The sequence below is a fragment of the Podarcis bocagei genome (assembly GCF_964188305.1).
Source record: "Podarcis bocagei genome assembly, chromosome: 3".
Lineage (NCBI taxonomy): Eukaryota > Metazoa > Chordata > Lepidosauria > Squamata > Lacertidae > Podarcis > Podarcis bocagei.
Genome location: NC_138127.1, coordinates 79,383,435 through 79,409,644, shown reverse-complemented (window position 1 = coordinate 79,409,644; position 26,210 = coordinate 79,383,435). Strand labels below are relative to the sequence as shown.

The window sequence follows — 26,210 nt, the reverse complement described above, 5'->3', positions numbered from 1 at the left end:
ATAAACACTCCTCAAGTGAATATACAGTATTGCCTTCATATGAGCAAACATCCAGCAGAACTTTTATTTCTATCCATTTAATTATACAAAAATACAAAATATGTCAAAATCACTATAAAAATGAATACACAAGCACAGCCCTTGCCCCACTAATAGACATCATAAAAAAAAATAAGACGAGCACAGGACATTCCATAGCAGGTGATATGTCAAGGGCCACATGCCAGAGGTACACATGGTCACCCTGTTTCTCTTTGTCTGCCATCCCCTTCTCTCTCTTCCCATCTCTCTTCCTCCCCATCCACTGGGTTGCTGAAGAGGGACAGATCACTCTTGCCAAACTGTTTGCTTGGATATATTTTTCTATCCCTCCACCTTCCATCACACCAGCGGTTTCCCCCTCCTGCTTCCCTCCGTTTGATTTCCTCCCTACTCTATGAAATTAAGCGGCAGGTCTCCACCCCACCACCCAATGGTGAACCTTTCTAGCCAGATCTTAACTCCACACACCCCCGTGGGCCAGTTCAGGCAGCTGGGTAGGACTACCCACCTGTAAATCATCTGGCATAATGTCATGTGATTGACACCTAGCAAAGTCGGTCTATGGGGGTGGGGGTATAGCTCAAAATGGGAGGTGGGTGGCACTGTGGTCTAAACCACTGAGCCTCTTGGGCTTGCAGAACGGAAGGTCAGTGGTTCAAATCCCCACAATGGGGTGAGCTCCCATTGCTCTGTCCCAGCTCCTGCCAACCTATCAGTACAAAAGCACGCCAGTGCAAGTAGATAAATAGGTACCACTGCGGCAGGAAGGTAAACAGCGTTTCCGTGAGCTCTGCCTTCTGTCACAGTGTTCCACTGCACCAGAAGCGATTTAGTCATGCTGGCCACATGACCCAGAAAGCTGTCTGTGGACAAACGCTGGCTCCCTCGGCCTGAAAGCGAGATGAGCGCCACAAACCCATAGTCGCCTTTGACTGGACTTAACCATCCAGGGGTCTTTACCTTCTTTTGCCATAACTCAAAGGGCTTGCTCAGCTCTGTCTGCAGCGTTTCTAAAATGCCTGACAATCAGCTGCCTGCTGGATGCTTGGGAAGTCTTATGCAAAGCCTCTTTCCTTCAAGCCCTGCCCTCACTTTCCCTACACCTGATTGTCAGAGGGGCATGAGTTGTCTAAAACAGCCTTGTGAGCCAAATGGGGAGGCCTATCTAACCATTCCTTGCCTCTGGTTTTTAAGGGGAAAGACCTCTGGGAAAATTTCAGAATATGTGCAACATACTCAGTACTTGAAATTTATCACCATCCTGCACACACATAATTCCAGAGGAACAAAGTTTAATCATTATTAATTGAATTACATCCATTTTTCCCACTAGGCTTTATGCACTTGCTGCAATTTTATTCATGGTCATTTACCTGATTCTCTCAAAGAAGAGACCCTAATAGAATTCCTTCCTTCCTTCCTTCCTTCCTTCCTTCCTTCCTTCCTTCCTTCCTTCCTTTATTGCATTAAATATCCTGGCTGCTATGCTCATCTTAGTTACTGAGTGAGCAGACCTTGTTTCAGCAGATCTGTTTGCATCACTGAACAACACCGGCTTAGCGGACAGAAAACCCTTTCTCCCCTAAGGCTTCTCGAATTGCTTGTTCTTCCCCAAGCAAACATCCAATCCTTCTTACAACCACCAACCAACCACGTATAAAACCTTTAGACCTCCAGCACTGCATTGATTATTTTACCTCTTTGCCTCTCGCTTCTGGTTGCTCGGCTTCCGTGCTGGATGCAACAGGTGGAGCTTCATCAACTCCTCCATCCAGGAAAGGACTGGTGATAAAGGGACAGGTCGCTCTGGCCCTTGGTCACCACCAGTCCACTGCACTTCTGTGTGAAGGCTCAACCTGCAAGCTCAGCTTAGAGACCAAGTGGCTGGTGGCTGAGGCTTGGATGGCTCCATGGTCTGATGCTGCATATCTGTGCTGGACATCTGGCATAAAGGGTGCTGCTGTGGTGCAGGGAAGGAGTGCAACTTTATCTCTTCTATACCCAGTATAATGGGGATGCAGTGGGCTGCCAGAGGAGGAATGAAGCAACCCATGCTGCCTCCACTTCTAGGCTGGGGGTGGGGTCTGTGTTTCCTTGTGCCCATCTCAGAAATACAGTGGTCTGCTAGAAGAGGTTCATCTGCCAGCTCACTCATTTGCCTGGGAGAAATGCTAGGTTACCTATGGAGACCATATGAAGAGGGCTTGATGAGGAGGGCAAGACTGATTTATTCCATTTTATTTACTTCCAATAGCATTCATAAGCCAGCAGCTCATTAAAACCATATATAAGGAAGGTGTACTATAAAATCAATAAACCATTGTAAAAGTGCAAGATCATAAAATACAAAACAAATTACCAACAGTGAATGTTATTAGGTCTCTTAAAAAGGTTTCCATCAAGCGATGGAATATCAAGAGTCATGGGTGCTAGCTTCATTTCAATAGGAACGGTGTTCCAAATAACTGGTGCCATTGCGCGACAAGCCTTTGTTCTCATAGAGACTAAATGAAGACTGATAGCCTGAGTTTCCATTCCCTTTCAAGCTGGTAATGAACATCTGTGAATCGCATAACTAATACCAGCTATAGATGCACAGCACCTCCGGAAGTCATTAAACTCAGTTATGCACTTACGATTTCAGAACTTCACATTAAGCAGAAGTCCCAAGATTTCTGCCTTGAACCAAAAACCTAAATATTTAAATTCATTCGGGCACATGTACAATAACCTGATGTCTTTAGGTCAAAGGACGTTGCTTGAATATTCCCCTTCTGTATGCACGAGGGGCGAGGAACCTGTGGCCCTACAGATGTTGCTGGACTTTCAACTGTCATAAGCTCCAGCCTGCACAGCCAATAGTCAGCGATGATGGGAGCTGCAGTCAAACAACATCTGGAAGGTCACATGGTCCCTCTGCCTGCTGTGCAGTCCTTCAAGCTCTTAGGTAGTTTGTTTGAAATACATTCAGGCAGGCACTGGAATTTGTAATGGTCACTACAGTGGTGCCTCTGGTTATGAACTTAATTTGTTCAGGAGGTCCGTTCTTAACCTGGAACCGCTCTTAACCTGAGGTACCACTTTAGCTAATGAGGCCTCCCGCTGCTGCCGCACGGCCACAGCGCAATTTCTGTTCTTATCCTGGGGCAAAGTTCTTAACCCGAGGTACTACTTCTGGGTTAGTGGAGTCTGTAACCTGAAGTGTTTGTAACCCGAGGTGTTTGTAACCACTGTATGTTTTAATCTGTATTATGTGCACTATATACTAACAGAGGTGCTGAACTTGGTTTCTAAACCAGTTCAAACCTTGAGGTAGTTGACATATAAAAATAGTTCTAATATAGAGTTGTTTAGTTGCTTTTCCCCACGAATGACAAACATCAGTGCGGGGCAGGGCAGGCTAGGCTCCACCCCTGATTCAAAATGAACTCCACAATGCATTGGGGGGGGGGATTTCCTATGGACATTGTAATGAACATACATAGGTGAGGAACGGAGTTGGCAACCACAATGCCACTTTCCCACTGGAGGTGTCCGCGCATCACGCATTTGATGGGCAATGAAGGCCCAAAGAGGCCACCATCTTTCACTGATTCAATACTGATATTTTACAGGAGACAGGCTTAAGCAGGAGTAACCACCTCTGTTAAGATATGAAAAGGTCACAATGGAAAACATATAGCTATCTCATGTTTCAGTTTAAGGCTGTGCACTCACACTGCTTTTCAGTGCCAGGTTTTTAGTGCATATTCATGTTATCCAACATGCATATGTATCCCGTACTTTTGTTATAAGATACTATGGTTTGATGCGTCGTTTTCCAAACTAGCTTCACAGTGATTGGAGTCCCTGAGCCATTTCTAATTCGTCTCTAGCCAAGGTGTGAACACCTTTCTTTAGGGTAAATACATCGTCGTTCCATGAATGCCCACTGGTGTGTACACAAACAGAAATGGACTGGACACTAATTAGGCTGTGCTGATGTGAACAACTGGTCAGGAAAGAGCTTTGAGAACTTCACTGTGCTCTAAGGCAGTAATGCAATTGGCAATATTTTTTCAGGTCTATGGGCAAAGTAGTGGATCCCGCCCCCCCCCCCAACTAAGCAACTCAATGATTAACAATCCTTCAACCAACAAAAGCTTACACAGTTGGAGCTCACATAATTGTTACTATAAACATGCAAACTTCCTTCAATTTCAGTCTGGTATGTGCAAGATTCATCAGGTGCAGCATACTGATCTTTGGAAAGTCTTGGCAGTGAAGGAGGAAATGGCACAAAGATCTCCAGAGTGCTCACACAGCCTTCTCAGTGCAGGATTTGCCTCGCTCATGTAGAGGGATTAGGGCTCAGTGTGTTTAAGGAACAGCATGACACATTTCTCTGACTGGCGGCCATTTCAATGGCCTGGTAGTTAGAATTGCCAACTAAGAGATGGTAATAACTTTCATTTCCAATGTCTTTGATTTCCTCCTCTTGAGTTTCTTCTTCTTCTTCTGTTTCTTTTTTACTTCCTTCTTCTTCAGTATTTGGTGAGAAAGTGCATTTAGAAACCACTCCACATCTTGGGGGTCTTCGGGCCACCTCAAGTATTGACCCCTTTGCAAAAACACTCTGACTGGCTGATACTTCATAAGCTGATATTGCGAAAGTGATCCAGCCACCACCATTATGAGGACGTCTTTCAGGTCGCAAAAATACCGACTCTGAGCAAAATTAAAAGCTTCGACGCACCAGCCATCCTTGAGAAACTGCTTTGTCACAACGCAAATTGTCTTCCTACAGTTCCAAATGGCATCACGAATGTTGGTGATGTGATCCTCTCCTGGCAAGAAATCTCGCTCTTCAAAGCAGAGAGCAAATTTGTTTTTATCAGAATACTGGAGGTCTAGGTGCCTTATCAAGGAGTTCTGGACCCACTCAAAATCCTTGCTGCTGTAGCACATGTAGGCATCATATCTATAGGTCTCTTCCTCCAATGCTGGCTGTTGCTCCTTCAAGAATACTCTTACCACAGTCTTATACCAAATGAAGCAAGTTCCTCTAAAGCGAGCAAAAACAATCACCACCGTTAGGAACATTGTCACAGCAACGGTGGTAAAAATGAAGAGCGACAACTGCAGAGGCTCCAATATCTTGTCTTCATTGCAATCATCAACATTAAACTCATGAAGGCTTTTGCCAGCAAGATCAGGGGGTCCAAAACAAAACCTTTCATCTGGTGACCCAGCTAAGGTGACATTGGTTTGGTTCAGCCACACAATTAGGTCGCTTAAGAGGCAATTACAGTAAAATCTGTTATAGGTGATATCCAGATTGTCCAGAGTTGCAAAGAGCTGAGGATCTGGATAAAGCAGCTGGTTTGAGGATAAGTCAAGTTTCCTGAGGCTCACAGGAAAAGCACTGTGAGAAACGTAAGTTAAGAGGTTTGAAGCCAAGTTAAGCCTAACCAGTGATACCAGGCCATCAAAGATGCCCTCTGGAAGGAAACTAAGGTAATTATTATTGAGATGCAGAACCTGAAGCTTGGACAACGCCTTGAACACATCCAAGCACAAACTTCTCTCCCACACAAGCTTCAACATATTGTCTCCAAGATCCAAGTAGAGCAACTGGTTGTCTTCTGCTATATTGTTGTACCTGTAGCAGTAGGAGAAGCGATTATTTCTTAACAAAATATACTGTGGAACTGGGTATCGGAGAAGTTCATAGAGGTCTCCCAGATTGTCCATCCTGTTTCCTCCCATGTCAACATATGTTGAATTTATAGCCACGATTTTGCTGTGGTCTCCAGACTGTATCCGGTTGCTACCTAAAAAAGCATAGCTGAGACTTGGGAGTGTTAAGATTACTTTTAGAGCATTGTCGCTGAGGTCCACAGTGTGAAGGCTTGACAGGCCTTTAAATGGAGCCCTATCAATCACCCCAATATGATTGTGTTGCAGAGCTATAATACGCACATTTAGAAGACCTTCAAAAGTGTAATCCAAGAGTTCTCCCAGCAGATTGTACGACAGGTCTAGGTGTTGTAGGCTCCAGAGACCAAAGAATGCTTCTTTTTGAATTTTATTTATGTTATTTGAGTTGAGATCCAGCAATTCCAAATCACCAAGATATTGAAATACACGTGGGTTAAGAGAAAAGATAAAGCCATGTGAAATATTAAGCAGGCGAAGGCCACTCTGGGCAAGACCTGCAAATGTATTGTTGTTTGGGTCTGGCATGTTATTAAAGCCAAATGATGAGCCCATGGTGTGAGACGATATCTTCAAACCCACCAGTGGTGTTCCCTGAATAGCTGCACAGAATTGCTGAGTTGTTCTTATACCCCAGCCATTGCCACCAACATCCAGCGTATCGAAGACAATGTTTTTGAAAGGATTGCCACAAGTTGCCCAGTCTTGAGAATCTTCTTTAAACAAACCATTAGAATTAAGATTCAGCAATGTGAAAGCTTTTCCTTGAAAGCTGTAGAGATCTCCCTCACATATGGTTTCAATGCGGTTTAATTTCAAGTTCAGAAGTGTTAACTTTTGCATGTTGCGCAATGAAGGGTGAGGGTGAAGCCTAGTGATCTTATTGAATGCAAGGTCCAGGTACTCCAGAGAGACCAAATCTTTAAAGTAATCCTTTTCCAGAATGGATTCGTTAAGATCATTATAGTATAGCAGAAGGTTACTTAACTTCCCCAGCCCCCTGAAAGCCTGTGGATCCAGCACAATCATTTTATTGTAAGCTAAATCCAGTTGATGAAGATTTGGCAAATTCCTAAAAGCATTCTTTCCTACTGTGACAGGAGAGACCAGCTGGCTTCCAAGTGACAGAACCGTCAATGTCTCCAGCAGTGGGAAGGATGTGGCATTCACTTGCTGGATGAAATTGAAATTTAGGGAGAGTAAAACAATGCCTTCAGGCAGAGGGGGAACCTGTGTGAAGTTGCACCAGTCGTATTTCACAAGCCTGCCTGTTACGGCACAACGAGGATCTGCATTTATTTCTCTGTATGCAAATGTCAGTCCAATGAGAAATAATAGGTGACCATGAAGCATTGTGCTCTTGTCCTAGAGGAGAGAAAAACAGTATTGTAATTCACACAGGACTACAGAAGGCTGGGCTAAACAGCACACAGAGTTTGCTTTACCAGAACTACCAAAGGCTCTTCTAGCTCAAAAGCCTATTTCCAACAGAGGCCACCCACATGCCCCTGAGCTCATTATTTAATTTAAAGGGATTTGTACAGTTCTTGCTCATCAAAGCCCCTGTGCAATTTAAACAGAATAAGCAGGGTATAAAGTTTATAGAGCACTCTCTGCTGTTGATGATCGGAGGGATGAGATCTCAAGATGGGAGCTTCTATTTAGTCACTATAGCCAATAACTCAGGCGCTGGGGGAACCAGTGGCTTTCAAGATATCGCTGGACTCCCAACTCCTAGCCAGCAAAGGCAGCGGTCTGAGATGATGGAGCTGGGGGTCCATCAACAGCTGGAGACCATCAGGGATGGGGAACCTCAGGCCAGGGCCCAAATGCAGATCTCCAGGCCTGTCCAACTGGCTTCCCACACACCCTACATGCCCCTCCGCCAGCCACGCCACACTTTTGCCTGGCTGGAATGCATTTTTTAGCTTAGGACCTGCAAGGACTCTGCTCCTTGACCATGAGTAGCAAGTACAGTAACTTCTTTCTACCTGTTTCTGTTGTAGCAATACAGTGGTACCTCAGGTTGCAGATGCTTCAGGTTACAGACTCCGCTAACGCAGAAATAGTACCTTGGGTTAAGAACTTTGCCTCAAGATGAGAACAGAAATCGCATGGCGGCTGCATGGTGGCAGCGGGAGGCCCCATTACCTAAAGTGGTACCTCAGGTAAGAACGGTTTCAGGTTAAGAACAGACCTCCAGAACGAATTAAGTTCTTAACCTGAGGTACCACTGTAGTTTGTTGCACAGTAGCTGGGCTGAGGGGAAGAACACAGCAAAGAGGCTGAAGGACTCAATGTCTTCCTGATAAATAAGAGTTGGTTGGGATCCTGGGCTTCCCACACCCATGATAGTTGTTATCTCTTTTCAGTTCATTATGAGTTGTTTGCACAAGCTTCTCACCTGCACAAGCTACATGTTTATGGCAGGGTATAAATCCAGCAACGGATAATATAGAGCTGAATAATTAAACAGGACTGAAAATAATTAGCACTACTACCACACAATGTTACAGGCTCTTCTCCTCTGCTATTAAGGTTGCCCTTTTTACTGTGCAAAGATGGATTTAACAATGTACTACTTCCCTAATCTGCTGGGAGAAATTTTTCTTTTCATGTTTCCTATCCCTGTGACACTGCCTGGGCCAGAAGAAGCCCAATATATATTAAGTGGAATATTAATTAAAAAAAATGAAGGATGAGTAAATGAATCATTGGCAGCTATGGCCACATTCACACCAAATACCCTTAAATCATCATGGAAGCACTTTAAATTGCCACGGAGAGATGATCTTGCAACACTTCTGGAGTGCTTAAAGCAGCCTTGCCCAACCTTGTGCACTCCAGAGGGCCTGGACCTTGTATGTTAGTACCAACACATTGAACTTGTCCCAGTAGCAGTTTGGTAGCCAGTGCAAATCATGCAAGCGGGTTGTTTATATGCTGGTGTTAGTTTGTCCCCACAAGCAACCTAGTCATGTTCTGCACCATCTGCAAAACTCCTGACCAACCCTCAAGGGTAGCTCCACATTGAGTACACTGCAATAATCCAACCATGAGGTCACCAGTGCATGGACAACTGTGCTCAAGCTATCTGGAAGACACCAGGTTGGGCAACACTGCTTTCAGCATTCCAGCAGTGCTCAAGATGACCCTTTGGGCTAGTGGTTTAAAGACTAAGAGGACCCTGCTACTGAAACAAGCTTCCCACCAAGGATGTGAATTGTGGAAGAAACACCACTGTGTTTGATCCTGTGTATATGGATGTGGGCCTTTCAACCAAGGATAGCAAACATAGTGCCCTCCAGATGTTGCAGTCTACAAACTCCCACCAGCCTTCTCAATGCTGAGAACATAAGAGAAGTCATCCTGGTTCCTGTAGTCCAGCGCTATGTTCTCACAATAGCCAACCAGATGCCTATGCCCAAAGCAGGATCTGAGCATAGGTGGGTGATGGGGGTTGTCCTTCACAACATCAGGAGGACATCACGGCAACAACCCCTGCTTTAAACATTAAAGCCATTATCATGGGATGGACCTACAGAATGAGGCTCCTCATAACATGTAAATGGGCATGTTATAGTTTGTGCAGAACACTGTCATTTTCTAGCACAGGACGAGCCAGTTTTGTTTTTTAAGAGTTTACTGAGATTATAGCTGGAATAAACAACTGAAAACCGGAGGAATTTTTTTTTTGTCCCCTTCAGCATTATTGTTTTCAAAGTTAATAAGCATAAACTGCTGTGGAACCGAAATCCCTGCAAGCCATCCCATAAATGTATGCTTTATGGGGAGCAGGGAGGAGAACTGGGCCATGGGCCAGTAATTAACAAATAGGCCAGTGCCATGAATTATTGATACAGAATTAACTGAACTGCTGCATTCACAGAATGGACTGCCAGCATCTTGCACAGACTGCTTTTTGCAAAAGGTTTTCTGCTGGGCAAATGCTGTTGTTGTTGTTGTAGCTTAATTACTAGAAACATTTGCAGTCTTTTGAAGTGGTACAGATATCACTTAAGAGTTTATATTTGTGACAAAATAAAGAGCAACCTGCCTTTTTTACTGCTAATCTGGACGGCATATTGGGATGGCTCTAACCCCAGATTTAATCCAAAGCCACCAGCAGCACGGAGAAGTGTTTTGGGGAATGTGTGGGCAAACCAATTGCACACCAGTCACTTCATTGTCCATTTTGGCTATTAAAAACCTGACAGCAGAAGTTCCCTCTCCTTTTTTTTTACAGGGACTCCCATTTCTCCAATGCGCAAATTCCATTCATCCCCAGTCAACATGCCAATGCAGTGATGATGGAAAATGTAACCCAGATGGCACCTGAAAGGCCACATTTTCTCCTTATCAGCTGCAAAGTAAAAGGAGGATATCCCAACAGTCTAAAAAGCATAAATTGTCAACCTCATCATATTAAAAAAAACCAAAAGTTTACTGCCCCAAGCTCATTTTAAAAAGAAACTATGGACAAGGTGATTCACTGACAACTGCAATTTCTGGATGCCTATCAGATGGGTTAATGGAGGTTGAACACATGAACTCAGTAAAGGCTGTTAACTCATATTCTTCCACCCTGACTGGGAGATGCTGGTGACTCAGGAACTGTTAGTTAATAGGAACATAAGGAAGACAGACTACTGTAACACACTGAACACGGGGCTGCTCACAACGACTGTTCAGAAGCCTCAGCCAGTGCAGAATGCAGTAGCAAACACAGCGAGGAAGGCTGTGACAAATATATTATATTGTCGCATCAAATCTGCATTGACTGCCAATGTGCATCCAATTACAATTCAAGATGCTGGTTGTTACCTAATATTATGCATAGCCCAATGATAGCACTACTTGTGTTTGGTTTTCTTTGGATGGAGGTCATTGGAGGCTGGTTGGTGCTTTGCAATATTTGTGTTTATTTACAAATATACAAGTTACAAATATATATGGGGGTCTCATCCACATAGCTTCTTCTTGTGCAAGCAGGAGGCCTCCACCTACAGATTCAGCAGTCTCTGTGTGAAATGAGGCTGCCCATCAACACTCACTCACCTTTGATGTACATCCTTAATGTACATGCTGTTCTTGGCAAGGCTTCCATACCAGACTTGAAATACAAGATTCCTTGTCCCCCAGTGAAAATATTATTAGTGGGAGTACAGCCTCAAAGAACAAAGAGAGCCAACAGTGCCCTCCAGATGTTGATGGATTACAATTCCCATCATCCCTGACCATCGGCCATGGAGGTTGGGCCTGATGGTCCAACAACATTGGTGGTGGTGGGATTATCACCTTGGCTCAAAAACATCAAGCTGAAGATCTAGATGTGATCAAAAGCATTTCTACAGTGCCATAAATTAGCGACACTGAACAAACCACAGATGCACACAAAGAGGAACTTGGGCATACTGCTGAGCTTGTAAAAACTGACCTGCACTGCTTGCACAAGACACAACCAGAACCAAGCTGTTCTAAGCCAACAGTGACTTCAGCTTTACCGCCCCCCCTCCCTGCCCCCACCAGAGACCTGGGAAGCATGTGCAACAGGGTGTCTGCCCAGTTCCTTCCCTTTCACCAACTCTATCTTCCATGGCTTAAGCAACAGCAGGAGTCAAACATGTCCTTTTTGCACGGGCATTCTGAATGGGGATGGGTAAAAAAAGAAAGGAAAAGCAGCCTCAGGAGGTTGGGTTTTGAACAAAGGAGTGGCACCATAGTGTGGGGATGTGTGCATGCGCACCCACCAAGACTTATCCTGACAGCTCTTCTGCTCAAAATAGTTCCCTACCCAGCTGGTTCCCCTGCAGATCTGAGATGTGTAAAGGCACCTCCCTATTTGTGCATGATTGATATGTGTATGATGTTTTCAGCACCGCAAGGGGACGGGGCAGGGGCAGAGCGAGGCTGTTGGAATTCTGCCTGGGTCAGAGGAATGTGCCACAGTGTAGGCACTGGCAGATATTCCTGTCGACCTCCCCGCGTCTCCACTCTGCTGATAAGCAGGCGAGGTCCCGGCGATTCTTCTCAGATGTGTGAGAGGAACACACCGTTCTTCCTCTCTCCCCTTTGGTGTCCCCCAGGGAGGGGAAAGAAGCAGACAGAAAACTATTTACATCCTTTATTTCTGCCTCTCATATCAGTACAGAGAAACATGTCTGCACTCGACAACAGCAAGAAGAAACTCCACCCATGTACTTCCAGTACGGGTCATATGACACACACACTGAGCTAACATCTGGTGCTCAGTACAGAATGGACTGCCCCTTTGTTTCCATGGCAACAGTCACAAACATCCTGTCTGGCTTTCCAGCCACAAGCAGCTGACTGAGCTGCTGGAGCCTTTGCTTGCTGCAGCATTGGTGCTTTATGGTAACATACTCCCCCTAAAGTATCAATGCGTGCTGCGAGCAAAGCGTCATTCAGAGAAGAAAACAAACAGTTGTTATAACATTCCCTTGTTGTTTCAGTTCCACCCTTGGAACTACCCGCCACTGGTTTAACCAATGTACCTCTCTGGTTGTGTGACTTCACATTACTTTGGTTAACAACTCTCTGTTGTGCCTTTGTCTCTGACTCAGACACAGTTTCAATCTGTCCTTGATCGTTTACAACAGCAACATATGCAAGGTTAGCAAATTCCTTTGAATACCTTTTGGGTGGTACACCCTTTGTTGCTCTCTCAGACCTTCGTAAGAGCTGCTGCTCTTCTCTGCTTTCTGGTTCAGCCTCTGAACTCTCTGGAGAACCAGTACTAAGCTTAATCAGTGGTTTATCCTCCTCTTCTGAGGGTCTAGTCATTATTTGAGATTTCCTCTCAATGACTGTGACAACTGAGCTGTCTGAGCTATCAGTGTCATCATCATCAGTACCACTGAACTCAATAAGATCAAACTCATCATCATCATCATCAGAATCATCTGTGGAAAAAGTGTGAACAATCACTCTCTCTCGTTCAGGAGCACTCTCTAGAAACTTTGTGAGAATCACCTGACCAGATTCAGACAAAATTACTCTGTAGAGACCTTTTTCATAACCCACAAAGATGCCTCTGGCATTCTTTACACCACTTGGAGCTTCTGTTCTCACATGAGACCCGAAAACCTTGAAATAGGCAACAGAAGGTTTTCTATTAAACAGCTTCTCAAAAGGAGAACATCCCAACTCTGTTGAGACTTTTCTCAACCACACATGAAGATAGGACGCTAGAGACTCGGCCCAATATTCATGTGGTAAATGTGAACTCAGCAATTGCGCATTCATCCCTTTTTGCAATTCTTTGTTCACCCTGACACAGACACATTTCTTCCATGCTTCTTCGGAACTAGCAAGTTTGTGTCTTATCCCTTTTCCATCCAGGAACCTCTGGAAATCCTGTAAAAGAAAAACTGGCTTGTCATCTGTGAAAAGACAATCAATGTTAGCATCATGCATACTTTTAACCTTGTCACAAAACTCCTGAAACTTTTCTAAAGTTTCCTGCGGTTTCTTCATCAAGTAAACCCAAGAATAATTAGTGTAACAATCAACACACACAAGGTAATATTTTGCACCGCCCCTAGATGGTTCTAGAGAACCAATCACATCAGCATACACCCGCTGAAAAGCTCTGTGGACCTTCTTGGACACCTTCTTGGTGCTCACACTGGTCACACCTGCAAGAGAAATTTCGTTAGAATCAGAAGTATTACATTTCATGTAATCACTTTGATCAAAAGTCAACAAATACAGTCCATCTTTCTCTTTGGCAGTAAGAAACAGTTCTCCATCTTTGTAGATCTTGCATCTTTTGGCATCATAGTACAGTTTTAGTCCCTTCTTTGCAATCTGCGAAGCACTCAGCAGACTAAATTTCAGTTCTGGAACCAGGTAAACATCGCTTATAGTCAAGTTCAGACTCTCAAGATACACAGTTCCAATTCCGGTCGCTTCCAGTTCTTGACCGTTGGCTTGTTTCACAGTGAAGCTTTTCTTCTTCAACGTCGAAAACAGTTCTCTGTGTGGGCAGAGATGCTTCGTGGCGCCGGTATCAATTATGAATGCGTTCCCAACATCTGGCGTGGTTCCTTTCGCCATCATAGCCTTTGCAGGTTTCACCTGGCATTTGGTACGGCTTTTGCTTGACGCCTCAGGCTTCGTAGAGCTGTTCTTGGCTCCTTTTGACTGTCGCGGTTTCTTACAGTTTCGCTGTAGATGCCCAGTCTGTCCACAATTATAGCATCGGACGGCACTCAATGCTACGGCATGCTCTCCAGTAGCATCAGCAGTGGGAAGATTTGAACTCTGTTCTTGTCTCCCTCTGTCTTTCACTTCCAGTGCAGCAAGTCTGTTGTGTTCGTTAAGGACCACAGCACACACCCTTTCCGCGGTCAGATCCTGAGCAGGTAGCGAACCAAGCTGACTGGCAACAACTTTGTAAGTCCGGTTCAGGCTGTTTATCATCATGAAGCAAAACACTTCCTCCTGTAGACGGAAATTGCGTTCCACCATCTGTTGACGCAGAAACTTCATCTCTGTCAGGTGCGCTTGAACATCTCCATCAGGCGCTAATCTCAGATTGGTCAACTTCTCAAAATACAGCAACGCTGAAGAACCAGCATCTCTCTGATGCGTTGTACGCAGCGCGTTCCAAACCTCTTGCGCAAATTCCAAATGCTGTATATGCACAAGCTGCTCATCTGAGACACACAGAATTATAGCAGTCCTAGCCTTCACATTCTGTGTCTCCCAAGCACGTGTTGGTGCTGCTGGGATGGAATTCTCAATCACCCCAAACAGTCTCTGATTCTGCAGCAGGGCCTTCATCTTTACAGACCAAGATGAATAATTGTCATTGGTCAGGAGGGGTGGAGAAGGCAAGCCTCCCCCCTTCTTAGCATCCATTTTGAGTCCTTGCATTGACTCTAAAACACAAGCCTCTAAAATCCAATAGCTGGCTTGTTTACACTCTTGACACCTGGCAACTCTGACACTGGCTGCGTTGGAAAGTCCCTTCCACCAGTTCGTGAGGACCTAGTCATAACAAAACTTTGTTTTCGCCTCTCTGAAGCATAGACTGACTGTCCAGCCCTCTCGAGTAACTTTCCATTTCTCCTCTCTGAGGCACAGCCTTCTGAAGGACGTTGCTTAGCAACAGCGCATTCCTTTCCTCGGACAGGAAACCACAAAAATGCCTGGTATGCAGGCCTCTTCTAAGTTGGAGCTGCTTTCCCACACACGCTCTCCGTGAAGCAGAGAATGAATCAATCTGCATTCACACTTCTAAGCCCTTAAAATCTCATACCTTGAGCATCGGCTTGGCTGTCAGCTTCTTCTGGTCAGCTTCTGGCTGCAGAGAATCAGCCTCTCAAATCAGGCTTCCATGGAGCAGAGGAGGACACTTCACCAGCCTCTCATGCAGATGTCCGATGGATCGAAGAAAACAGCAACCATCCGAAGGCTGCCACTGTTGGAATTCTGCCTGGGTCAGAGGAATGTGCCACAGCGTAGGCACCGGCAGATATTCCTGTCGACCTCCCCGCGTCTCCACTCTGCTGATAAGCAGGCGAGGTCCCGGCGATTCTTCTCAGATGTGTGAGAGGAACACACCGTTCTTCCTCTCTCCCCTTTGGTGTCCCCCAGGGAGGGGAAAGAAGCAGACAGAAAACTATTTACATCCTTTATTTCTGCCTCTCATATCAGTACAGAGAAACATGTCTGCACTCGACAACAGCAAGAAGAAACTCCACCCATGTACTTCCAGTACGGGTCATATGACACACACACTGAGCTAACATCCGGTGCTCAGTACAGAATGGACTGCCCCTTTGTTTCCATGGCAACAGTCACAAACATCCTGTCTGGCTTTCCAGCCACAAGCAGCTGACTGAGCTGCTGGAGCCTTTGCTTGCTGCAGCATTGGTGCTTTATGGTAACATACGCATCTCCTGCTAAAGCACCCTGTGCCTCGGAATGTAATCGCTGCGTAAATAGGAAGCTGCCTGTATTACACTTGTAAATGTGCATCTGGAAAAGAAGCTGCAGGGAATTTTGAGCAGAAAAGCAGCTAGTTGGGAAAGGGTTAAGTATTCCTCCTCCCCTTCTCCTTAACCCATTGCCATTACTCTCTTCAAAATCTTTGCCTTCCAGCATGCTTTTCAGTTAAAAAAACAAAAAGATGATGATGATGATGATGATGATTATTATTATTATTTGAATTTATATACCACCCTGTACCCAGAGGTCTCAGGGTGGTTCAGACTAGTAATTACTTGTCCCTAATTCTTAAAACAGTCTCACCACAAACTATAGCAAATACAGAATACTGTTTGCAACCAAAATACAATATTATAACCAAACCAATATACTGATGCCATCCTTTCCAATACCAAAGATGTAATGAGACTTAACATTATCATATATTCTTGGTGCCTCAGACTGAGTTAGACTGTTTCTATTCCAAAAAGAAAATAAACATGGGGTGGGGAAGGGAATTTATTTTTTCCCACCCTGTAAGATTCAAAGTGGTTTACCAAAAAGAAAATACAAAAAAATTACCAGCAAGAAAAATTAACAACAATTTAAAACCATTCTGCCTAATAACTACTTGATCTTGTTACTGAAATTGGTCTGAGTTCTTGACATGCCTGTGATCTTGCTCAGTGACTTGCAAATGCAGAGACAGAAAATGGGGTGGAGGGAGAGGTAGAGAAATTAAATGCCATATTCAAACACACCAGTTTGTGTTATTGTATCTGATTAACATTTAGTCCCCATCCTTCCTAATATAGCTTCATACAAATCATGAGCAAATTGAGCAATTAAATGAGCTATGTAACTTATACTATTTTCTGAAACAGTAAAGCTGTCATATAGTGTTTAAGAATTTATAGAGTTATATAGCTCATATTCTTAAGTAGTGGAAAGGCTCCGTTTAGCTATATTACAGCATGTTTTATGGTGATAACTTTAACCTTAGGCAGGCACCCTTGCAATCCTGTTTTAGATGCCTGCTAAAACTTTTCCAGGCACATAATTTAGCTACATATACTTTTTTTTAAAGGTTACTGATCTATGTAACTGATTTTTCTCCCTCCCTCTCTCTCTACCCACTTACCGTATTTTTCGCTCTATAAGACACACTTTTTGCCTCCTAAAAGGTAAGGGGAAATGTGTGTGTGTCTTATGGAGCGAATGCAGGAGCCTTCATCCCGCTGCCCTGAAGAGGCTGCGCAGCTATCGCAAAAGCCAGAAGAGCAAGAGGGATCAGTGCGCACCGATCCCTCTTGCTGTTTTGGCTTCAGGGATAGTCACGCAAAGCCTCTTGAGCGCAGCGGGAGGGCTCCTGCCTCTTCGCTCAAGAGGCTTTGTGTTGCTTTCTTGTTTTCCTCCTCTAAAAATTAGGTGCGTCTTATAGTCAGGTGCGTCTTATATAGCGAAAAATAAGGTGGCAGTTGTTTGATTCAGGTGTTTATAAATGAATCTCAAACAACGAACAAGTAAATTAGTGTGCACTTTTGCTGAAGAGAAATAGCCAGTGTAGAAGTCAGAAACCTGATCTCAAAGATCCACTGAGAGCAACCTTTTAATTGTCCAGAAATATAGTCCAGCCTGATCTAAAGGCTTAAGGAGTGCGGTAAGTATCAACCCCTACTAATCTTACCCATCTGTACAACAATCCTATGCTGTAGTTCAAAGTGGGGAAATCCAGGCTTGTGACATGAATGTGGCCCTCTGTGCCTCTCAATCTGGCCCTTCAGGCTCTCTCCAGCCACACTACCTCCCCTAGTTGCACCCCTCAGCAGCTCTGCTTCACACTTTTGCCTGACTGGAGAAGAGAGGTGTATTTTTTTTGCTCACTTTTGCCTGTGGCCCTGCCCACTACCGATATGTGGCCTATGGAAATTTGCCCAGAAGGGGAATGCAGTACTTTGACCAAAAAAGATTACTCACCCCGATATTGATCCACTGCTGCTCCTGTTTCCATACAGGGAATCGGCTACTTGCCAGATCTGCTTTGGGTGGGGCTAAGGTTCCCCCAGTTAATAGGTGACCTTTCAGCCAGTGGATCGTATCTGCCCCTAGCAAACAGGAGGACCATTTGCCCTGCTCCCACAAATATTGGCAAGAATACACAGCTCACATTGCAACAGTCAAGGTCCAGCCAGGCCCTACATTCTCATCCCCCATTAAAGAGGAAAGTATTAAAGCAGGTATAGGCAAACTCTGGCCCTCCAGATGTTTGGGACTACAATTCCCATCAACCCTGACCACCGGTCCTGCTAGCTAGAAATGATGGGAATTGCAGTCCCAAACATGTGGAGGGCCGGAGTTTGCCTATGCCTCAGAAGGCACCTTATCAGCCTTCTGAGATTTAAAAAAAAAAAAATCCAGTGTGACTCAGAGAACAGTTCTCTTTTTTTAACAGGAACGTGACATGTTTAAAAGTTATCTATCCATAGAGACACTTTATGCACACAATATGAGTCAAATGGGTTTCCTATCTAAAATATTCCAGAGATTTAGCAAACTTCAAGCTGATGATTTGATTTGGGAGTGAGAGTGGTTTGAATTGGAAAGGACTGGATCCTGCACTATTAGTAAAGGCATGTCAAAATTGCATTAAAGGGGAATGCAATACATTGTAAGGGAAACTTCAATTTCTACACTTGATTAATAAATTTGGTGTGAAGGACATAGGGTCAGAATGCATCCAGCACACCATAGTTTTACAGACACACTCCCAGTACATACAAGTCATTCAAGGCTGGATAGTGTACGGCTCTGGAACTGATTTTGAGAGTTCACCAGAGCATAGGGGGGCTGCAAGGGAGAAGAGAGGAGGGAAAAGTTCTGTTCTGCTAATGCACATCTCTTGCATTGGATAACATCCCATATTTGGGGCTTTAAATACTTAAAGTCCAAACATGCCCTGTCTCTGTGTGCAGGTGTGATTTGAGCTCCAAGCCTTAAATTAAACAGTTTAAAGAAATCAGATAGTTGCTATGCCTTCAAGAGCTAAGAATACAGCAGGTTTTTGTCTAGCTTTGCAAAAGAAAATATTTATATTATGCAAGGAAGATGATCCAGGATTAGTGGCACGAAAGGTAATAGCTGACGAGATTAAAAACACTCACACAACAATGAACACTCATGGTAGTCTAGCTATTCCAGATTACATGTATTTTATACTTAGGGGCTGTCACCCAATTACAGTAATTGTGGTCAACCAAACAACAAGATGTGATACAAAATATCCAGTTATTTTTTCATATGAGTAAAACACTAGTTTTCAAGCAAAAAGCATTCAAATTGTTGCAAACCACCCTAAGTAGTGTATGAAAATTAGAAGGGCTGGGAAAAAATGTTACAAACAGTAATAAAACTGTTCTATTTTAAAGGAGCAACATTGCAGTCATCAAAGTTGAGAAAATAAGCTTGAAAATGAGTCAGCAATGCCTGCTGAACTTCCAAGTGCTAGGGATGTGGCTGAGTAAAATTCCAAGGCTTCACCAAAATCCTTTCTCTTCCCTTGACTAACAAACACAGAAGTGATTTGAAAGCATGAGAAAATTCTGACCAATTGATAATGCAATAAAAATTGACTGACAATGATACCTATCTGGAATGGTTTACTCAGATACCGAATTTGTATTGTTCCTGGTTCTCACTGACAAACCCATCTGAACACTTCCCCTTTAATAAACACGTTGAACAATACTAGGAAGTTGTCTTAAGACTGTAATATGAAACACCCAAAAGAAACAAGTTACTGTCTTTCATTTTCATCAGCTGCAAAGATGTTACCTGTATTATTGTAACTTGTTGAAATTCTGGTTAGTAAGTTTGTTCTGTACATTGCTCAATTACAGTTTGCTCTGTAACGGAAGCAGAATTGAACAACAGCTGCTCCTTGTCCAAGTGTTACCCTTCAGCTAAATTCATTGGCAAAGCACATCAATACACGGTAAGCTATGGTATAACTTTAGGACACAAACCAAGGAAACATGAGATCAAGGGAAGGATTCACTTAAGGACTCCTGTAACCATAGGAAGAGACTTCTGCTATAGGGATTTCCCACTCTACTCCCCAGCACACACCTGGTGCACCCTAAAATAGGATTCAAGGGAGTCAGGTGACCCCCCAGAACAGCATGCAGAGGGGAGACTATCATTGTACCTGGAAAGCTGCAAGGATGGGACACTCACCATAGAACAAAGTTAAATTTCACCCTGAGTGAATCCTACCATCTGTGGTGGAAATAGCCTATAACTTACTGCAGTATAGGGCAGTGAAAGGAACAGAGATGTCTATAGACAATCCTATAATGGTACTCATTACTTGGACTCTACTCATCTCTCCTGAGCTTTCTAAAGCCATGTATGAACTCCGGGATTTAGAAAAAGAAAGCAGTAGTACCCAACCTAATCTAGCTAAAAGATACATACATGAATGTGTACATGTATGAACATGCATGTATACATACATACACACCGTATTTTTCGCTCTATAGGACGCACTTTTTCCCCTCCAAAAATGAAGGGGAAATGTGTGTGCGTCCTATGGAGCGAATGCAGGCTCCTTGGCTTCGCGGCGACGTGCCTGTCCTGGAAGCTGGAGGAGGAACAGAAGGGTCTCCTTCTGTTCAGCTTCGCTGAAGGGTGCTGCGCCTTTTCCCTCTCTGCGCAGCGCCTCTCCTGTGAAGGAGAGGCGCTGTGCAGAGAGAGAGAGAAGGCGCAGCGCCCCTTGAGCAACGCGCCTATCAAGCGAAGCCCGAGGAGGAACAGAAGGGTCTCCTTCTGTTCCTTCTCCAGCTTCGCTGAAGGGCGCTGCGCCTTCTCCCTCTCTGTGCATGCGCACCACTGGACTGGGGGTCCATGCTAGGACTGAAATCTGGATGCAAGACTGGTACATTTATTTCTGTAGTAGGGAACTTCAGGCCCAGGGGCCTTAGCTACATCCTGGCTGGACTACTGCAACACACTCTACATTGGGCTGCCTGAACACTTTTAAATGTTCAGACGCTTCAGCTGGTCCAGACTGCTGCAGTCAGACTGCTGACTGGGGCCACTTACAGGGAGCATATTTCTCCCTTGTTAAAACAACTTAACTGGCTACTGGTCTGTTTCTGGGCACAGTTCAAAGTGCTGGTTATGACCTATGAAGGCCCACATGGCTTGGGCCCAGGCTGCCTGAAAGGTTGTATCTCCCTGCCTGGGTGCTAAGATCCTCAGGTGAGCACCTTCTCTTGGATCCATAGGCATCAAAAGCACAGTTGGTGGTGAAATGAGAGAGAGCCTTTTCTGTGGCTGTTCCCATTTAGTGGAATTCCCACCCAAGAGAGGCTGGATTGGCTCCGTCTTTGCTGTCCTTCTGCCAGCAGGCTAGCAACTTCCTATTCAGACAGGACTTTGATAATTCAGGAGCAGATAATGTCGCTCACTGGGCTGCCGTTAGGGCAAACTGCATTTTAACTGCTAGCATTTTAACCTGTTTTGGTGTACTTTAATTATTGCTTTTCAGTAGTGTGTTTTTATTAACTTTGCATTTTACAAAGTTGTTCTTAAATGTTGTGAGCTGCCTTGGATTCCCATGTGGGAGAAAGGTGGGATATAAATATATTAGATGAATAAATATAAAAAATAAATATCTGTCCGGTCCTCAGAACTCTTTGCAGGCCACACTCCTCACAGACCCACTTTGCACCCTGGTCTTTTTGTCCAGATGGAATGTGTCCTTGAACTCTGATCATGCCTAGTTTGGATGGCGGACAGAGAAGATTGTGTAGAAGCTAGTACACTGTACAAAGGTAGTGTTTCCATGCCCCCATCCACGTTTGCCTCTGGCCCCACCCACCTCTGTCAAGTGCCTCTCAGGCGGCTGTCCATAAGAGAAGGTGCCTCAGGGTCTGAACCCTGCTTAACCTCTTGAACTTGTGCTAGTAACTTAGGTCCTCAGCATAATAAGAGAAGGCTAATATTTTCCTGTTTTAGGGGACACGAAGAACCACTGGACAAAAGCTTGAATAACAGGTTTAAACAAAATAAAAAAATAAAAAAATTCCTTCCAGTAGCACCTTAAAGACCAACTAAGTTAGTTCTTGGTATGAGCTTTCGTGTGCATGCACACTTCTTCAGATACTGGAAGGAATTTTTTTATTTTTTTATTTTGACTATGGCAGACCAACACGGCTACCTATCTACTACAGGTTTAAACAAAATCTACTGGATGTCAGAGTCTACAATAGAGATGCTGGGGTTTCATATATTAACACCCTGCTCCCAATCTCCAAAAAGGTTTGAAATATGACCTTTCAGTATCAAGCTGCATCTACAGAAGAACATTCAGTTCTCTAGCCATTCGGATGCATCCACACTCCCAAAGGCTGCATAAATCATCCTTCTCTTAGAAGCCAGCAGGGAAGAACAATTCAGCAAGTTTAACTTCTGCAATTCTCAGTTTGCTGTGATGAGCCAGCAAGATAAGATTCGCTTGCCTTTCATGTTTTGATCAGAAACTTCCATAGAGCAGAGGTAGGGAACCTGTGGCCTTCCAGTTGTTGTTGGACTCCAGGTGTTGTCTCATCAAACCCAGCCAGGATGGCCAAGGGCCAGGGATGGTGGGAATTAGGCTCCAACGACATATGGAGAGACATAGGTTTCTCAACCTTGAAAGCCGATATGACCACCCTCCCCTGTGTGGGCACAGATACTGCATGCAATGGGAAAAAAATGAAAAAGTAAAACCAGACAAATAATTACAAAATGATAAGACCTACAGAACTATGAAAAAAACAACAGCTTAAAGTACACACAAGAATAGATTAAACGTTTTCCAATATTTACATGCACATGAATTATTGTCGACCAGTGTAATAGCCTTTACCAATAACATTATATAAACAAAGGCAACAGACAACCACCAAAAAGACCAGACTCTGCCTTGTGCCTTGCTTACTCTAACACACCTTTCTTTCTTTCTTTCTTTCTTTCTTTCTTTCTTTCTTTCTTTCTTTCTTTCTCTTTTTGTCCCAAACAGCTGCAGGGTCTGCAATCTGCTTCAGTGGGAAACTGGCATCAGGTGAGCAGGGAGCAGCTTCTTGCCTCTGACATTTTCTCTCACTAAACACCACCACCCTCCCCGCCTTTTCCCTTATGCAGGAAAAAGATAACAGGTCCTTGCATCACTTTCCTCATGGGGAAAGATTCAGGTAGGTAGCCGCATTGGTCTGACGCAGTCAAAATATATAAAAAAATAAAATTGTCCAGTAGCACCTTAGAGACCAACTAGATTTGCTCTTTGTATAAGCTTTCATGTGCATGCACACTTCTTAAGATATACTGAAACAGAAGTCATCAGACCCTTATATACAGTGGGAGAGTGGGATGGGGTTTTTCTAAGGAGGGTAGTAGGAGATGGGCGATTGACTCAATGGGGAAAATGAGCAGCTTGGGGTAGTGACAGTTGATTTTAAAGGGAAGTCTGTTAAGAAACCTCTCTATTTCATCAGCTATCCACACCTTTTGCAGCTGATGTAGGTTAAAAAAACCAAAATAAATCACCAGTAACTTAAACAACTACAGTACTGGTGTTTGGCCTGAAGTCCATCCAGCAACCCAGGTTGGTCGATATGTATGGTATTGTTTAAGATGGAGCAAAATTAGATATAAAAAGAACAACTCTGAAGACACTGTTCCAACAGTCATGGAGCACGAGGCAAGTCCTCTTGTGTGTCAGGAATTGGTTAAGCAGTAGGAAAAACAAAGTAGGAATAAATGGACAGTTCTCTGAATGAAGAGATGTAGAAAGTGGAATCAATATTGGGACCTGTGCTTTTTAACTTATTCATAAACAAGTTAGGGGTGAGCAGTGAGGTGGCCAAATTTGCTGATGATATTAAATTGCTCAGGGTTGTTAAAACAAAAAGAGATTGTGGAGAGCTCCAAAAGGAACTCTCCCAACTGGATGGTAAAATGACAGGTTCAATTCAATGTAAACAAGTGACCAGGAACAAGATCTTGGGGTTGTAGTAATAATAATAATAATAATAATAATAATAATAATAATAATAATAATTAATAATAATAATTTATTATTTATACCCCGCCCATCTGGCTGGGGTACAAAGCTTGATGAAGAAGCTAACATGGCAGATGAGAAAAAGGCAAATTCCATGCTACGAATCAGTAGGAAGGGAACTGAAAAATAAAACTGTTGCTATCATAATGCCGCTATACAAACCTATAGCGCAACCACATTTGGAATACTATGTAGTGTGAGCATTTCTTTCCCCCTCACCTTGAAAAGGATATTGTAGAGTTAGAAAAGGGCAACCCAAATGATCAAGAGGATGGAGTAACTTCCCCTGTGAGGAAAGGTTGCAGCGTTTGGGGTTTTTCAGAAAAGGTAAGAGAAAGGGTTAAGAGAAAAAGTAAGAGGTGACTTCCTAGAGCTTTACAAAATTATGCATACAGATAGGTAGCCGTGTTGGTCTGCCATAGTCAAAATTAAAAAATTCCTTCCAGTAGCACCTTAAAGACCAACTAAGTGTGCATGCACACGAAAGCTCATACCAAGAACTAACTTAGTTGGTCTTTAAGGTGCTACTGGAAGGAATTTTTTTATTTTAAAATTATGCATGGCATGGAGAAGGGGGATAGTATAACTCTCTCTCGTATAACACTAGAACTCGTGGCCATCCAATGAAGTTGAATGCTGGAAGATTCGAGTGTTGCGAAATCCTTAAGTTTATATTTACCAATGGGCATTTTGCAATCTAAGGCAGAAGTGTTCTGCTTAAATCATTGTGGCCATTTCCCTTCATGGTACGGTTACCAAATCTTGCTTAAAACAGCAGGCTGTTCTTAAACAGCATTTTACTACGCCCCATGTTCCTTCCCCAAACTAGGGGCACCAAAAGGTGAAGTATGGCTTAAGTGCTAAAGAAATATGCAGCATCTTGCTCCCATCCCAGATATGTGGCCCAGCACACAGACAGATGGGGGGGGGGATGAGCGCCAATTCAGGGGTGCTTTCTTCATTTCACTTCATGCATTCCTCTCAGAGTTAAGCTCTTTCCCTCTCCCGCCACATTTGCTCTGAAGCACTTTTGGTGGTGAAACTTCACATGGAAATACAGTGGTACCTCTGGTTAAGAACTTAATTCGTTCCAGAGGTCCGTTCTTAACCTGAAACTGTTCTTAACCTGAGTTGCCACTTTAGCTAATGGGGCCTCCTCCTGCTGCTGCTGCTGCTGCCGCCGAACAATTTCTGTTCTCATCCTGAAGCAAAGTTCTTAACCCAAGGTGCTATTTCTGGGTCAACGGAGTCTGTAACCTGAAGCGCCTGTAACCTGAGGTACCCCACTGTACACTTTAAACATGCTCAGAGGCACTAGCTCATTTGGCCCTCCTGAGACTAAGGCTGTCTCTCAAGGAGGAGGGAATAGCAGCTTACCTTGGGTTGCTTCCTATATTCCTTCCCGGGCTCTGCGTCCCATGACAGAAGGGAGAAAAGTGAAGAGGAGGTGGCCATGACCGCAAGCAGAGACTCTGTGGCAGAGGCGGGGAGAAGGCGTCCCTCCAAGCCAGACGTTTCCTAGCTTACGCCTCGCCCACCCACTGCCACCCGCACACCTTTCGAGGACCAGCGAGGAGTCCGACGGAACAGGTGCGTCGCGCTGCCCTACCGGGACGCACCTGGATGCAAAGCAGGCACCCGACGCGACCACTGAGCAAGGGGAGGGGCAGAAGCTGCTAGGCAGAGACCCCTCCTCCCTAACGAACAATGTAGGGCTTCCTCCCACCACCCCCACTGTCCCGTGGCCAACTAGTTCCGCCCAAGAGGGTGGCAAAAGCCGCGCGCCCCCTCAGAGGAGCGACCAAACGGTGCCTGTGCGCCTAACTCTCCAGGCATGGTCGCTCCTCCTCGACCCTCCTGAGGACTAGCTACGTGCGCTTGCTGCATTCAGCCCCCTCTTTCGTCACAGGGCCAATGCAGGGCAGAGGCGCCGCCCTCTTCCTTGAATCTTCCCCTCGTTAATCCTTCCGCCGCTCTGCAAACTGGAAGCGTAGAAATAGGAAAGGCGCCTGTTTTTCGAGCCTGTAGGGGACTCTGGTTTTTTTTAGCAGAGAAGACGCTCTTTTCCTGTCCGGGAGCCGCGTCGACTGTGCGGCCGCTTTCCGGGCCCATCCTCCCTGAGAGCTTATAGTTGGCGTCGCAGGAAGAGAAAGCCCCCCTCCCCACCCTGGTGGGTTTGCACAAGGCAGGAAGGCTTAACACTGCCACAAAAGAACTGCCCCAACTTTTAAGGAAGGCGACGGACCGGGGGAGCGGCCCGCACTTTCTCTCTATATCCACACTGCAGCGAGGATCCTCGCAATGGATCCTCTGCGCAGCCCTGACAGGAAATCGTGCGCTGCGCCAACCAGTCAGGGAACAACAAATTCCAAAGGGCGAAATCCAGGTGGTATTGGGGCTCCTGCAGAAA

General features: G+C 44.6%; 1 protein-coding gene across 2 annotated transcripts; it reads right to left on the bottom strand.

Moving 5' to 3' along the window:
• Positions 1 to 38: 38 nt before the first annotated feature.
• On the bottom strand, positions 39 to 26,210 carry TLR5 (toll like receptor 5). Of its 2 annotated transcripts, none has more exons than XM_081186382.1 (2): positions 25,178 to 26,210; positions 39 to 7,104 (listed from the first exon to the last, which is right to left on the bottom strand). In XM_081186382.1, the coding sequence occupies exons 1-2, from the start codon at positions 25,253 to 25,255 to the stop codon at positions 4,471 to 4,473; spliced, it is 2,712 nt and encodes a 903-aa protein (XP_081042508.1). In that variant the 5' UTR covers positions 25,256 to 26,210; the 3' UTR covers positions 39 to 4,470. The 2 variants fall into 2 exon arrangements, with proteins under 2 accessions (XP_081042508.1, XP_081042509.1); XM_081186383.1 differs by lacking the exon at positions 25,178 to 26,210 and adding an exon at positions 17,384 to 17,526.

Coding starts and splice junctions, on each gene's coding strand:
- TLR5 (XM_081186382.1), bottom strand. CDS start 25,255: ATGGCCACCTCCTCTTCACTTTTCTCCCTTCTGTCATGGGACGCAGAG. Junction 7,105..25,177: donor AATATAGGAAGCAACCCAAG/GTAAGCTGCTAT, acceptor TCTCTCCTCTAG/GACAAGAGCACAATGCTTCA.